General features: G+C 32.8%; 1 protein-coding gene across 2 annotated transcripts; it reads left to right on the plus strand.

Annotated features, from left to right (window-relative positions):
• The first annotated feature begins 10,018 nt into the window (after positions 1-10,018).
• On the plus strand, positions 10,019-15,172 carry LOC105761156 (chloride channel protein CLC-f). Of its 2 annotated transcripts, XM_012578878.2 has the most exons (9): positions 10,019-10,490; positions 11,017-11,419; positions 12,357-12,551; positions 13,000-13,454; positions 13,558-13,662; positions 14,059-14,244; positions 14,403-14,615; positions 14,685-14,917; positions 15,020-15,172. In XM_012578878.2, the coding sequence occupies exons 1-9, from the start codon at positions 10,137-10,139 to the stop codon at positions 15,096-15,098; spliced, it is 2,223 nt and encodes a 740-aa protein (XP_012434332.1). In that variant the 5' UTR covers positions 10,019-10,136; the 3' UTR covers positions 15,099-15,172. The 2 variants fall into 2 exon arrangements, with proteins under 2 accessions (XP_012434332.1, XP_012434333.1); XM_012578879.2 differs by lacking the exon at positions 14,059-14,244.
• The last annotated feature ends 451 nt before the right edge of the window (positions 15,173-15,623 follow it).

Consider the following 15,623-nt stretch of genomic DNA (forward strand, 5'->3'; position numbering starts at 1 on the left):
TTCAGTGGTAGACAAAGCAAGTGTAGTTTGCAAAGTGACTTTCCAACTGATGGCACGACCTCCGATTGTAAAGACATAACCTGTGAGAGATCTTCTTCTATCAAGGTCTCCAACAAAATCAGCATCAACATACCCAATGATCCCATCTCTAGTTCTTCCAAACTGTAAGCAAACATCAGTAGTACCTCGTAAGTATCTTAAAATTCACTGAACTGCTTTCCAATGTTCTTTACCGGGATTCGCCATTTATCTGCTAACTGCACTGACTGCATATAATAAATCTGGACGTGAACAAACCATAGCATACATGAGAGATCCCACTGCACTAGAGTATGGAACATGTGACATGTACTCAATGTCATCATCTGATTGTGGAGACAAAGTCAATGAAAGTCTAAAATGAGCTGCTAAAGGAGTACTAACACACTTAGCATTCTGCATATTGAATCTGCAAAGAACTTTCTCAATGTACCCCTTCTGACTTAGGTACAATTTACTTACTTTTCTATATCTGAGAATCTCCATACCAAGTATCTTCTTTACTGGACCCAAATCTTTCATCTCAAATTCTTTACTTAGTTGGGCTTTGACCTTTCTTATCTCTCCTTTATTTTTCGCTTCTATCAACATGTCATCAACGTAAAGGAGTAGATACACAAAAGAACCATCACTGTTTTTCTTAAAGTAAACACAGTTGTCAAAGCTACTTCTTTTAAAATCATGAGAAGTCATAAAGGAATCAAGCCTTTTATACCACTGTCTTGGTAACTGTTTCAAATCGTAAAGGGACTTTTTCAGCAAGCAAATATAGTCCTCTTTTTCTGAGACTGTAAAACCCTCTGGTTGTTACATGTAAATATCCTTCTCAAATTCTCCATACAAAAATGCAGTTTTTACATCTAACTACTTAAGCTCCAAATTATGCATGGCCACAATACCAAGCAAAGCTTGAATCAAACTATGCTTCACAACTGGGGAGAACATATCTGTGAAGTCCACTACTAGAATTTGAATGTAACATTTTGCAACAAGTCTTACTTTATATCTGGGTTCTTCAACTCCTAGAGTCCCCTCTTTCTTTTTAAACACTCATTTACAACGAACAACCTTTTTACCTTTAGGAAGTTTCACAAGATCCCATGTTTTATTTTTGTGAAGTGATTCCATCTCTTCTTGCATAGCAAACATCCACTTTTCTGAGTCTTCACAACTAACCGCCTCAGAATAATTAGATGGCTCTTGGTTTGCATCGATATCTTCAGCCACATTAAAAGTATAAGCAACTAGATCAACCTCATCATACTTCTTTGGAGGTTTAATTTCTCTTCTAGTTATATTTTTTGCGATAGAATATTGTGGTGAAGAAGCAACTCTATTTTGAATTTTTGTACTGGCTTCAGTAGTCGACTCTGTTGTAGATTCTGTATTAATCTAATGCTCCACCTGCTTTTGATTTTCTTTATTGGAAGAGTCTTTAAGAGACAAGTTAGGTAGCATATCAGTTTCATCAAAAACAACATCTCTGCTAATCACAACTTTTCTATTTTCAGGATATCATAACTTATACCCTTTTACACCAGCTTTATAACCAAGAAAAACACATTTAATGGATCTCGGTTCCAATTTTCCATTATCAACATAAGCATACGCAGAACAATCAAATATCTTTAAATTAGAATAGTCAGCAGGATTACCAGACCATACCTCTTGTGAAGTCTTTTTCTCAATGGCAACGGATGGAGATCGGTTGATCAAAAAACATACAATAGAGGCTGCTTCAACCCAAAATGACTTTGGTAAGTTGGCATTTGACAACATACATCGAACCTTCTCCATGATCGTTCTGTTCATTCGTTTTGCAACTCCGTTTTGCTGTGGAGTATGACAAACTGACAAGTGTCTCACGATCCCTTCTGACTTGCACAATTTTTAAACTCATCAGAACAGAACTTTAAGCCATTGTCTGTGTGGAGATATTTTATTTTCTTTTCCATCTATTTTTTAATCATGGTTTTCCAATACTTAAATGCGGAAAACACATCGCTTTTTTGCTTCAGGAAGAACGCCCGCACTTTTCTGGAAAAATCATCAATAAAAGTTAGCATATAATTAACTCCACCTCTCGAAGGCACTCTGGATGGCCCCCACAGATCAGAATGAATATACTCTAACGTTCCCTTCGTGTTATGGATTCTTCTGGTAAATCGAACTCTCTTTTGCTTCCCAAAAATGCAGTGCTCACAGAACTTTAGCTTGCAAATTCCTTGCCCATCAAGAAGTCATCTTTTGCTCAATTCTGCCATGCCATTCTCACTCATATGCCCTAGGCGCACATGCCAAAGTTTAGTAATATTATCATCTGACCTTGCAAAACATATAACTTGGCAGTCCTTCTCTGCCCTTTCATCACAACGATGGAACCTTTAGAAATCTTCAAAACCCCACTTTTAGTTGTGTATTTGTACCCTTTTGAATCAAGAGTACTTAATGAAATTAAATTTCTCTTCAATTTTGAAACATGTCGTACGTCACTAAGTGTTCTGACAACTCCATCAAATATCTTAACTTTAATTGTTCCAACACCTGCAATTCTACATGAAGCATTATTTCCCATCAAAACAACACCTTCAGACACTATTTCGTAAGTTGTAAACCAATCCCGATTAGGGGTGAGCAAAATTCGATTCGACTCGAAAAAATAGAAAAAAAATTCGAATTTCGAGTTAAACGAATCGAGTTATTCGAGTTAATCGAGTTATTCGAATCAACTCGAATTTTTTTTTCGAATTTCGAGTTCGAATCGAGTTGAGTTTTCGAATTCGAATAACTCGAATAATTCGAATAATTCGAATATCAAACTATAATATTTTACAGTTTTACCCTAAACTCCCAAACTTTTTTACTTTTCCCTCAAAACTTTTACTCCTTCCCACTTTTCCCCCAAAACTTTTACTCCCCTCCCCTCCCAATCCCCAATCTACCCAAAATCCATTTCCCACCAAAATTTTACTCTTCCATTCATTTTTTTTCAAAATTTTACTCTCAAAAACCCTCAAAACTTTTTATTTTCCCCCAAAATTTTTACTCCCTCCCACTTTTCCTCTAAAACTTTTATTCTCTTCCCATCCCACCTCCCATCTACCCCAAACCCTCCCTCCAATTTTTTTTAATATTTTCCTCCAAAATTTTACTCTCCTATTTACTTTCCTCAAACTTTTATTCCCCAAAACTTTTATTTTCCCCTAAACTTTTACTTCTCACCCTTTACTCTCAAATAAAAATCAAAATTATCCAAAAAATCACTAAACATAAATAGTAATAATTTTATTTATATATACTATTTATATTATTAAATTAAATTTCACATTTTATATTATTTATATTATTGAATTGTTTAGTCATATTGAATATTTATATTAAAATTGAATTCTTAATTATGCCATAAAATATTCGTGTTAAAATTTTATATTGGTATCAATTTCAAATTTTATTTTTAAAATAAATTTTATTAAAAATCATATTTTTATATTTAATATATTTTAATTCCAAAATACATAGTGACAAGAATCCGAAGATAATTGAAACAACTAAGCAAACAAATAAGCTAACCAAGATATAAAAATTAATAAATAAATTATGAGGTGATGAAAGTTAATAAAAAATTGATTAAGGTGGACAAATTTTATTACGATGGGTGACAATGGTTACAAGGACCCAAAATTATTTTTTAAAATTTAACTCGAACAAATATATTCGATTCGATTCGATTCGAATTCCATCTCACTCGACTCGATTCGAGAAAACTTCAAATAAAGTTAGGATGATAAAATGAGATTCGAAAACTCGATTAACTCGAAAATTTTCGATTCGATTCGATTTGATTTGATCGAATGCTCACCCCTAATCCCGATTGGGACTCATGTGGAAGGTGCAACCCGAATCAAGGATCCACTCCTCGCTCACTTTAAAATTGTTGACAGAAGCAACTAGAAGTTCACCATCTCTGTAGTCTTTTACAACATCAGCCTTACCAAAATTTTCTGGTTGTTTTCCATTTTGATTCGCAACATTCCTTTTGATCTTGTTCTGTAGCTTATAGCACTCAGATTTAATGTGTCCTTTCTTCTTGCAGAAGTTACAAGTTTTACCTCTGTTTGAAGACTTCGATCTATCCTTAGATTTACCGCGAGGATTCGTCCCTGTGTCCTTCCACGATCATCATCAGCATTCTGATCTTGTCTACTACGAACAATAAGACCCTCTCCTTGAGAGTCGGTTTTAACCACAAGATGTTTCATCTTATCATACGAAGTTAAAGAATCATAAACTTCATCAACTGTGAGAGACTCGTAGCTATATAAAATTGTATCTCTAAAGGTTGAATAAGACGGGGGCAACGAACAAAGTAGAATCAACCCTAGATCTTCTTTATCATACTGAACCTCCATGGCCTCCAAATTTGAGAGAATTTCTTTAAACACTGTCAAGTGTTCGTGCACAGACGCACCTTCCTCCAAACAATGAGGATAAAGACGCTGCTTCATATGCAGCTTACTAGTTAAAATTTTCGACATACATATTTGTTCCAACCTCTTCCATAATCCAACGGCGGTCTTCTCCTTCATCACATCCTGCAAAATTTCGTTAGACAAATGCAAATGTAACTGTGTTAACGCCTTTCAATCCTTGCACTTCTTCTCTTCCTCCGTCAATGTTGAAGGCATCTTATCTACCCCTAGCAGGGCTTCCTCTAAGTCCATATGTGCAAGAATTGCCTGCATCTTTATTTGCCACAATGCGAATCTGGTGTTGCGATCCAACAGCGGAATTTCATACTTCAAAGACGACATTACAGTGATTGAGATGAACAACCCGGAAGCTAGGATACCAATTTGTGAAAATAGAATATCGATAATGACAATATATCACAAAGAAAATAGAAATAGAAAAATAAAGAACACAGAGATTTTACGTGCAAACCCTTTCGGGGAAAAAACCACGGGCAGAGGAGAAGAAAATTCACTATGTCGAATTCGAGTTAATTACAAGAGAAATAGACTATGTCTATTTATAGGCTTGTAAAACCTTATTCTAATAGGAGTGAAACTCCTTATTCTAATCAATATCAGATAGATGGAGTTTAATAAGGTTTAAAAAAACCTTATTCTAAAATAAAATAAAAGAACTATAATTCTATAGGGATTTTACTTTTATTTTATTTTACCACTGTGTTTGATTTAAATAAGGATTCGGGTCACTTAATTCTGACATGAAAAGTGCGAATTTAAAGTCTATATCGAATATAATAAATAAACAAAGTTAAAAAATATATACCTTATTTTTAAAATGAGTATTTAAAATTATTAATTTCCACGTTGCATACTAGTTAAAATATATATTTGACATACTCAAAAATTAATTTCTATTTTTCTTTCTAAACGTATATTTAAAATAGTTGGACTACACTTTAATTTGAAGGTTTATAGTTTACTCTAAAAGGAATTTTGATTTAAGGATAATGTTATTTCTTTTTCTTGCATAAACTTTAGTTTTGTCTTTTATATGATGTGATTTAGAGCTACGTGTTGGAAATTAGAGTTCAACACTTGTCACAAAATCTAGAGCTGATTTGAATTTTTATTTAAATATTGTTGAATGATTAAATCGAAAATCAATGGGTTGGCCAGTTTAATCATCAATCTAGATGTTACAATATTTGTGAATTTTTTATTTAGTCACTCCAATAAATTTAACAAAATGATTCTAACAATTAGACTTGTATTTTAAATTCAAAAATAGAGAAACTAAATTGTTTGAAATAAAAATAAAATGCCTAAATTCCAAACTTATCGAGAATACTAAGATTTCAATCTATTTTAACAAAAATAATAATATGGATGGACGAAAACAAAAATCAAAATTTGTCTCTGCACAAAAATAGTAGGGGCATACTTTTCCAAAATCTTTAGAACTTGGAATTGTGATACTCAAAAATTGGTGAATAAAAAATATTTAAATTAAATATTTTTGGTTTTTATCTAAATAAAATAATTATTTAAGCATACTGGTGGAAGACCCCTATTCATGAGTCTAAATATACACATTGTCTATATATATCACAATTTAAGGAAGCATTCCCACATTGTCTAAGAAGAAACTGTAAACCTATTCATGAGTCTATATATACACGTATCTCATATCCCACATTACTTAAGAAAATAAAGGAAATGAGACGTTGAGTTTATATAAAGGTTTGTTTTATAAGTTTTATTTCCGCATTAAAAAATAGCTTCCAATTGGAATTGTTTTTTTGAGTTTATCCTGAGGAAGCGTTTTACCAAAATCGACTCATTTTCGTAATTTTCAATTAAGTAATAACAACAGTAAAAGAGAATGATTAGGTAAATTACTTCTCTTATTGTCATTAAATAATTATTAATAAATGTAAAATTTGTGTATTTTATTATTATTTTAATTAATTAAATTATATTAAATTAGTTAATATTTAATTAATATCATTTTGTTATTATCCAATAATAATTAGTATTATATTAATGAATTAATATTTTAATGTCAATTTAGAAATATAATAAACAATAAATTATAGGTTTTTAAATAAATAAAATTTAAATAACACAAATTCAAAAATTAAATATAAAGATAAAATAAATTTAAACTAAAAGATAAAATGAATTTAAACTAAACTGATACAAGTATAAAATATCAAAATAGAAAATAATATGCAACTAGTAACAATTGATGATGTTTTCAGGTAAAAGTAGTCTGAAATAGGAGAGTAATTTCCGGTTTTAATCGAAAAATCGATTTATTCAGTTTTTTATTTCGATTTCGTTATTTAGGATAAGTTGATCAATTTTATCTCGATTTAATAGGTTAATTTAGTTGCTTATCGATTTTTAAATCTCAGAATTGAATTGACCGAAAAAATAAACTTATTTTTTATTATTTTAAAGTATTTAAAATATATTTATATTTTATAATATATAATAGATTTATAATCATATAAACCCAATTCAATAACTTGAGGTTGGTTAACCGAAAAACCAATTGAACCGATCAAATCAAAGTTAGTTTGGTTTGGCCAATTCGCAACTAAAATTGATTGGGTTGGTTTTCTCGTGTTAAAGTCGATTCAGAAAAAATCGACTGAACCAAATTGCATTTTGACCCATTACACAAAAATATGCAAATTAGTTCCTTTACAATAGATTAAAGAGCAAACCGGTTCTTTATATTAAAATTTTCATCAATTTCTATTGTTGAAAATTAGCGTGGCTAACAAAATAATTATTAAATTACATGTGATGTATCACATGTACCACATGCTGACATACAGTGACAAATTTTTAACAGTAAAAATGAAAATTTTAAACAAAATGATCAATTTACTTTTTGGTTTAATATTTAGGGATTAATTTGCTCTTTCTTTTAATAGAAAGAGCAAAATGTAATCCGCTCTTAGTACAAAAGCTTTCTTGGTACTTTCACCAATATTTTAATTATTTTCACTAAAATATATATTTTTAAATTTAATTGATAAATTGAGTTTGATCCAAACTCATTATGCAAAAATGTTATTTTTTTCAATAAATTTCAAATAAAAATTTTCAACAAAAATTTTCAATAAATTTTATTGATTTAGTTGACAATAGTAGAGATATTGGATCTTGAGTAATAAGTTTGAAATCTACCACGCACAATTTTATGTTTAAGTCTCTCAATCCCCTCATACACCATTATCATCGGTGGAGTTTAGCCCAACTTTTTTGTTGGCTTGGATTATTATCAGATAACTTGATCGTGTATTGTGATTACTCAAATGGTCCACCATTTATAATGGGCCATTAAACACGATATCAAATTCATGTCCCGAATTTTGTTGGATGTGAAAAATCTTTCCATTCTCTAATATATATTGATAAAAGTTAATTTATCAATAACCTATATTACAAAAATGTGAAATTAAATTAATGAATTTACATTGTCATTTAATATAAAGCAGTCTATTTGAAGGATTATCTGTTCACCGTATAATTTTCATTCTTGATTGGGAGATCGTCGAACACCCAAAACTGCAGCCTTATAAGCATTACAACAACCAATATTCGACTCCCTCCAGAAATTGTCATCATTCCACTTGCTTGGTGGAGGAGATTGACAAACAATATTCCGCCATGAACACATAGATTTAGGGGTAAAGCCATAAATTTTTTTAAAATTGAAATTAAATTATATATTTTTACAATAGTAAGAATGTAATTTTATCATTTTAATAGCTTATATCTTTATAGTTTTTAAAGGATTAAATGAAAATTTTATCATTTTTTGAAGGGCGAAAATGCAATGTTACCATTCTTAATTTAAAATTTTATAAACTATAAAGGGATCTAAATAACAAATTTTCCATTTGGGTACCCCTGAATCCCCACTGCGTAGATCCACCATCAGACAAGGTATATTCGAAGCCTGAAAGAAAACAAAGTTTCATCCCTTAACACGCAAACATTGGTCAAAGTAGCAACTATCAAACACCACTGCATTCCTACTCTTCAAAAGCCCAATCAGAACATCACATAATCTACTTTTTTTTTATAATCACAAATTTTCTTATCTATTTTACCACCTGATAGATCTTGTTCGGGCGAAAATGATATTTAGAATGGTTTATGAGTTGGTTCATTCAATTAGGTCTAAAGATCCATTCAAAAAATAAGAGGGTTTGGATAAAAATATCAACTCGAAATATTGGCTTGAATAAAAAACGAGACACGTTTTCTAAACGGGTCAATCCTCAAGTAAGATTTTTTTGGCCTTGTCCCAACCCAAATACATATCTTTTAGAAATTTGTTGGAAAACTTTTATTTTTAGTGTATTTAATATATTATATTTTTTAAATTTGTTTCATATAATAAAATATATTTTTTAAAATTTTAATATGGATGGGGCTTGGGTTTAACCTCTATAATATGGGTCGGGATTAGGCAAAAATTTAGGCTCATTTTTGGGCTGAGCTGGGCTCATAAACAACTCTAGCAGCATTCAAGTAAAGCTCTCTAAACAACGATAACTCCAAGATACCTATAAAGAAGTATAATTCTAAAAATTGAAACTAATGATTTATAGATAGTTATTTAAATCATATTGGTACAATAATCGTTTGATAAATTTATAATATTTAACAAAACGAGCATCATCCATTATGGATGAACTCGGTACTAAATTTTAACTCCTCTTTTAAGTATTGTTAAAAGCGTATATGAGTAATTTCTTTATAATATTCAAAATTTTAACAAACAAATAAGGTCGTTATAGATAGTGTTGATTGTATATGCTTCAAGTTAAATGTCATCCAAACTTATGAGTAGATTACTAAAATGACATTAATGAGATCATGATAAAGTTTGAGATTAATTTAAAATTGTTTTCATAATTTGAGGACTTTTACTGAAATTAACCCATTTAATTCTATTTTCACTTCTTCAATTCCATAACTAGTCTTGAACATGGCCGAGCCACCCAACCCGAAAGCCTGCTTGAAAAGTGGGAGGGTTTAGGCAAAAAAAGAAAAAGGTTTGTTTAAAAAATGGGTCAAGTCTCAGGTAAGCTTTTTTTGGCCCGAGCACGACTCGAATTTGCCAAAAAAAATTGTTATTGTTTTCCCACTATTTTATTGTCATTTCACTATTATATTTTGTTAATTCTGGTATTATTTTAAAACCATTTGCTCGCTAAGTTACGGCGAACTTTTTTCAATAGATTTTCAATTTATTGAGAATAATTTATTTTAATATTTTTAGTATATTTGATATATTATAGTTTTTAAATTTAATTTTATATAAAAATAATATAAAAACCTTTTAATAAGAATGACCGGGCCAAGCTTAGATCTAAAATTTTGTTACGACCCGAACAGATCCGACCCGACCTGTGATGAACTCTACTCATAAGACAGACCGAGACCTATAAATAAACTCTTTCACTTTTCCTTCCTTTTTTTAATTTTCATCTCTTCTGAATCTCGGCCAAACAAGCACGAATTACAGATTGAAGGGAAAAAAAAATTCAATGATATGGAATTGGATAATTTAATGTAAAACAAAAAAAGGTGAGGGAAATGATGAGAGGAGAATCTAGCGATCAAATGCATCTACTCAGATCCAACATTCATAAACATGAAAATGGAGATGAGTTGGAATCTCCATTGCCCAACAAAAACAACACTGGCGTCGTTGATCTCTTAAAGCATTCACGTTTGGACAAGGGTTTTTCCAGCAGGCGCCTCAGTTTCAAGCGACTCGATAGGTATAGAGATAGAGATAATCATCATGATCATGATCATCACGGTACTTACCTGGTGGATGGCTCTGATGAACTGGGAGATGGTGCCCCTCCTGAATGGGCTTTGCTGCTTATCGGTTGCTTGCTTGGACTGGCTTCCGGTCTCTTAGTTGCCGCATTCAATAAAGGAGTGAGTTGTTCTTTTTTTTTTTTTCCGCATTTATTTCTTCTTTCGATCATTAACTCTGATTTGCTATCTACTGCTATGAAAATGAAAATGTAGCTTCTATAAGATTATCTTTTTTTAGACCTCATACAATTTCTCTATGGACAAAATTCTTCAATTAGTTGCATGTATATGGTCCATACTACATACTCCCACTATTCTTGTGCAACTGCAACTGCAAATGTCAAATTCATTTTATTTTTCTATTAACAAAGGCAATGAACATTTGAAGTTTTTGTCAGCTTTGCCGAAAACCACGCTATTCTTTTCCCCATATTGACGACTCAAAATTTTGAACCTTACATCTCTATATCTAGAATCAAAACTTTGTTTCATTTACCTTTTCTCAGCCAATGTTGACTCTCTTGTTATTTTGATTCTTGCTTTGCTAATGTAAGCTGCTTCCACTGCAGGTTTTTACTGTAGCTTAAGTCCATACATGATAGTTGTTGTCATTTTGTGCTTAAATTGCTTTGTATTACTCATCCAGGTTCATGTCATACATGAATGGGCATGGGCTGGGACTCCAAATGAGGGTGCAGCATGGCTTCGTTCACAGAAACTGGCTGACACTTGGCATCGAATCCTTTTGATACCAGTCGCTGGAGGAGTCATTGTTGGAATGATGCATGGTTTACTTGAGGTATTGTCCCAAATAAGGCAATCCAGTTCTTCACAACAACAAGGTTTTGATTTGGTTGCTGGGGTTTTCCCTACAATAAAGGCTATCCAGGCTGCCGTAACTTTAGGCACTGGATGTTCTTTGGGTCCTGAAGGCCCTAGTGTAGACATTGGAAAATCATGTGCCAATGGATTCTCATTAACGATGGAAAACAACAGAGAAAGGAGGATTGCACTTGTGGCAGCTGGAGCAGCATCTGGGATTTCTTCAGGTACACCGCTTGTGTTATAACAAAGTTTACAAGTTTGCAACTTCTAGATAAGCTTTATGCTGATCAAAGTTCCCCTTGATTAGAATGCCTTATAACTGTGGCCCTTCACAATATTACATGGGCTAATGTGAATAGTCTTTAAGTATCTTTGTTTCCCCTTATATTGTTATGGAATAATGTTCTGGATTTTAACAACACATCTCCAGATTACACTATCTGCAATTTCAAATTCATTTAAGCAGCCATTTTCATATTTTATTTATAAGCTGAAAAGAACAGGCAAGAAATCTCTGCAGAAACAAGAAACTGTACATATCACGTGGATTTTGATATTAGCGCAGGTGCTACATATTGCAATTTTTAGTTCATATAAGCGGTCATTTTTATATTTTATTTAGAAGCTGAACGGATTAGGCAAGAATCTCTGCAGAAACAGAAAAATATACATATGCGTTATTAGCGCAGGTACTCTGTTATCTCTAAGTCTATTTCTGGAAGAGTTTGGTCCAAGGGGTTTGTATTTACGTATTGCCATGCATGCTTGGGGTGTCAATCTAACAGGAACTAGTTTCTTAATAGTCCAGGGTATCTTGTTATTTGAAGGATGACATCAGCGGATGATGATGGGCCAGGCCACTAGGATGTGATGTACTCGGTTTTTTATTTTCTTTTAGATGATTGTCTTACTTCCAAGGAACTTATCTTCTCTAATAATACTTCATAGCTTGTACGTGATAAGCAGAGCCAGATTGAGGACTTGTGTATTGGCCATGTTCTTTGATTGTCGCAAGATAATCTCTAGTTTGTTGCCTTCCACCTACCTGCACCCCAAAAAAATAATAAAGTGGTTGATCTATTAATTTCATTTTGAGGCTATATTTAAATTGTTTGATGAAGTGGGCTGATATTTAACTTTCAACTTTTCTGCCATCTTCAGGTTTTAATGCTGCTGTTGCTGGTTGCGTCTTTGCTATTGAGACTGTGTTAAGGCCTCTTCGTGCTGAAAACTCCCCTCCATTTACAACTGCGATGATAATTTTGGCCTCGGTAATCTCATCTACAGTATCAAGTGCTTTACTTGGGACAGAACCAGCTTTCACTGTGCCATCATATGATTTGAAATCTGCTGCTGGTATTTCACCTTCCTGAATGAATTTTTTCTTTATTTTAGGGATTTTGGTGTGTTTCTTGTACGAGTTACATGGTGTGACAGCTTCTGATATTTCTTTCACACGTAATTTATTGTTTGATGGAGGGGATTGATGAATGTGCCGCCCCACTATCGATTCAGAGCAATTTCATCAATGTCTTGTTCTGATTGCAAGTCAACTGAACTGATTTTTGAAAATTAAAACATTCAAAGACCATCCTTGGTTTTCAAATCTGACTGTGAGTGGCCAATTAGCATGTGATTTCAATATGCCTTTTCATTTCAAAAGGCATGCTGTCCTGGTTGTTTAGCTTTTCTACCTTAATAGGTGAAACAAGGTTCATGGCAAGGGAAGATGTGATTAGGAATGATTGCATATAAAGGAAAAAATGACAATACTTAAAAATATTTATTTGATTTTACCTTGCAGAGCTACCATTATACCTGATTTTGGGAATGTTATGTGGCATTGTAAGTGTAGTATTCACTCGTTTGGTTTCTTGGTTCACAAAGGCATTTGAGTTTATCAAGGAGAAATACGGACTTCCTTCTGTAATCTGTCCTGCTTTAGGTGGTTTAGGAGCTGGAATGATAGCTCTTAAGTATCCTGGAATACTGTACTGGGGCTTTACAAATGTCAATGAAATCCTGCATACTGGGAAGACTTTATCAGCTCCTGGAATCTGGTTGCTAACCCAACTAGCAGCAGCCAAAGTTGTTGCCACTGCTTTGTGTAAGGGTTCTGGACTTGTAGGTGGCCTTTACGCACCAAGTTTGATGATGGGTGCTGCGGTTGGTGCTGTGTTTGGAGGTTCAGCTGCTAAACTTACAAATTCAGCTATTCCTGGAATTGCTGCTGTTGCACAGCCTCAAGCATATGCACTGGTAAATTATTCATGGGAGTTGCTGCACAAATATCTCTTGAACTTGGAAAATACTAATTAATTTTATGTAATCTGATTTTCATACATTTAAGCTTCCACTTTAGGTTGGAATGGCTGCCACATTAGCTTCAGTTTGTTCAGTGCCCCTAACTTCAGTTCTGCTGCTCTTTGAGCTGACAAAAGATTACAGGATATTACTTCCTCTCATGGTGAGTTTTTAAAGTGGTCTTGCTTTCTATATTTTCCCGGGAAGTAACGAGAGTATGATTGTATGTGTGATAGCATCTACTATACCAGGAATATCAGTGAACCTGATTATTGCAATTGCTCAGAGGAGAATCTGCGAATATACTCTTTTACTAAATTTTTAATAGTAGGCCTAGTTTCTTCAAGCAAAATGAAAAAGTGAAAATGCTCAGTTTAAGTGCAGTCCAACTTTACTGGGATCAAGTTTAGTGACTAACCAAGAATGGAAACATATTATGCACCGTGACTGTAATTTTAGAATTGAAATAGAAATTATGGCTTCTTTGTTATTATATTTAACCAAGAATGGAAACATATTATGCACCACGTTCTTAATTCCTTGTCAATTTGGCATATAGGGGGCTGTCGGATTAGCAATATGGGTTCCTTCTGTGGCTAACCAGAACAAGGAGACTGAAATATCTATTACAAGGAATTTAGGTAGAGGTTATTCTTCCCTTTATGCTGCTGAGGAACTTTCTGACATAGAAAAGGCTGCTAACCACGATGTAATAGACGAAGATCTGCTTCTCGAAGATCTGGGGGTAGATTTTTATCCTTTTGTATTAGAAAATATTTTCAAAATGATTTAGAGATTTTTTTTTTTTTTTGGTCTTAATTGGTTGTTTGAGCTTCATTAACTTTAGCTTATTCGAATTTTTTTCTTGACTTGATGAATTCTGCATCCAATGCTTATTTCCAGGTTTCCGAGGCCATGTCAAAGAAGTATTTAAAGGTATCAATGGCTGTTACTGTAAAAGAAGCAATGAAATGCATGCATGACAGCCACCAGAATTGTGCACTTGTGGTTGATAAAGATGATCTTCTGGAGGGGATTCTCACATATGGTGATATTAGACGGTATCTGTCCAAGAAGCAAAGTGATGTCTCCATCGATGATTCAACAGCTCTGGATGTATGTGATGGCAACCCCCCCCCCCTCTCTCTCTCTCGTTTTGAATAAGAAATTAAGAAATCTATACAGGTGAATACATGTGTTGTTTCCTCTGTCTGCACTCGAGGGATAAGCTACCGAGGGCAAGAGCGTGCACTTTTAATATGTTATCCAGAAACCAACTTGGCCATTGCCAAGGTGTTGATGGAGGCCAAGGAGATAAAGCAATTGCCAGTGGTGAAATCTAGTGGGGAACCCCGCCAAGGAAGGAAGCGAAGAATCGTTGGTGTTCTTTATTACGAATCAATATGGAACTGCCTTAGGTTCGTATTTTTGTTTTCAATCTGTTTCGATACGATTTTTATATTACTACTTGATTAGCTATGATATGATATGGTATAATGTTGAGTTTGATCTCCATGCAGAGAAGAGATAAATCATAGGAAATCAGTGCATCAGCAAAGGAAAGAGAATAATGTGGAGGAGGTGGTGAATAGCCATTAGTTTTGACTTTTTTTTCAGGTATAATTACAAACAATGTTTATTTTAATAAATTATAATTAAAATCAATTATTACACTGTAGAATCAAACTAATATCGGAATTTATTTTCCAGTAAAACTAGAATAGTTTTAAAGAGTATGAGAGCATAAAGCATACCATGAATGAATCATCATGAGACTTGGGTCAAAGTAAATATTGAGACAATCCATACATAATTTTATACAAGGTGAGAATTGAACCTCAAACATTCTCAATAATTATTTTATGAAATATAGCTTTAAATGATATTACTCATCTATTCATTAAGAGCTTCCACGAAAAATTATATTTTTGACAAAAATATTAATAGCAATTTTCAGATAGAAACTTAACATTATTTTCACTTGATATAAAGCATTTAATTGATATATTTTAAGACTTCTGTTTCAAGAAGTAAGCATGAGTGTATATTCTTCATTTATTAATACAATTAATATATGTTCCAACTACATAGGAGTATATGACGATGCACATTAAATTTATTTTT

Source organism: Gossypium raimondii, chromosome 11 (assembly GCF_025698545.1).
Source record: "Gossypium raimondii isolate GPD5lz chromosome 11, ASM2569854v1, whole genome shotgun sequence".
Classification (NCBI taxonomy): Eukaryota; Viridiplantae; Streptophyta; class Magnoliopsida; order Malvales; family Malvaceae; genus Gossypium; species Gossypium raimondii.

What these genes read in the sequence shown, in the direction of transcription:
- LOC105761156 (XM_012578878.2), top strand. Translation starts at nt 10,137, where the DNA reads ATGATGAGAGGAGAATCTAGCGATCAAATGCATCTACTCAGATCCAAC. An exon ending in TGCTTCTCGAAGATCTGGGG is followed by an intron (nt 14,245 to 14,402) that starts GTAGATTTTTAT and finishes GCTTATTTCCAG; the next exon opens with GTTTCCGAGGCCATGTCAAA. An exon ending in TCAATATGGAACTGCCTTAG is followed by an intron (nt 14,918 to 15,019) that starts GTTCGTATTTTT and finishes ATCTCCATGCAG; the next exon opens with AGAAGAGATAAATCATAGGA.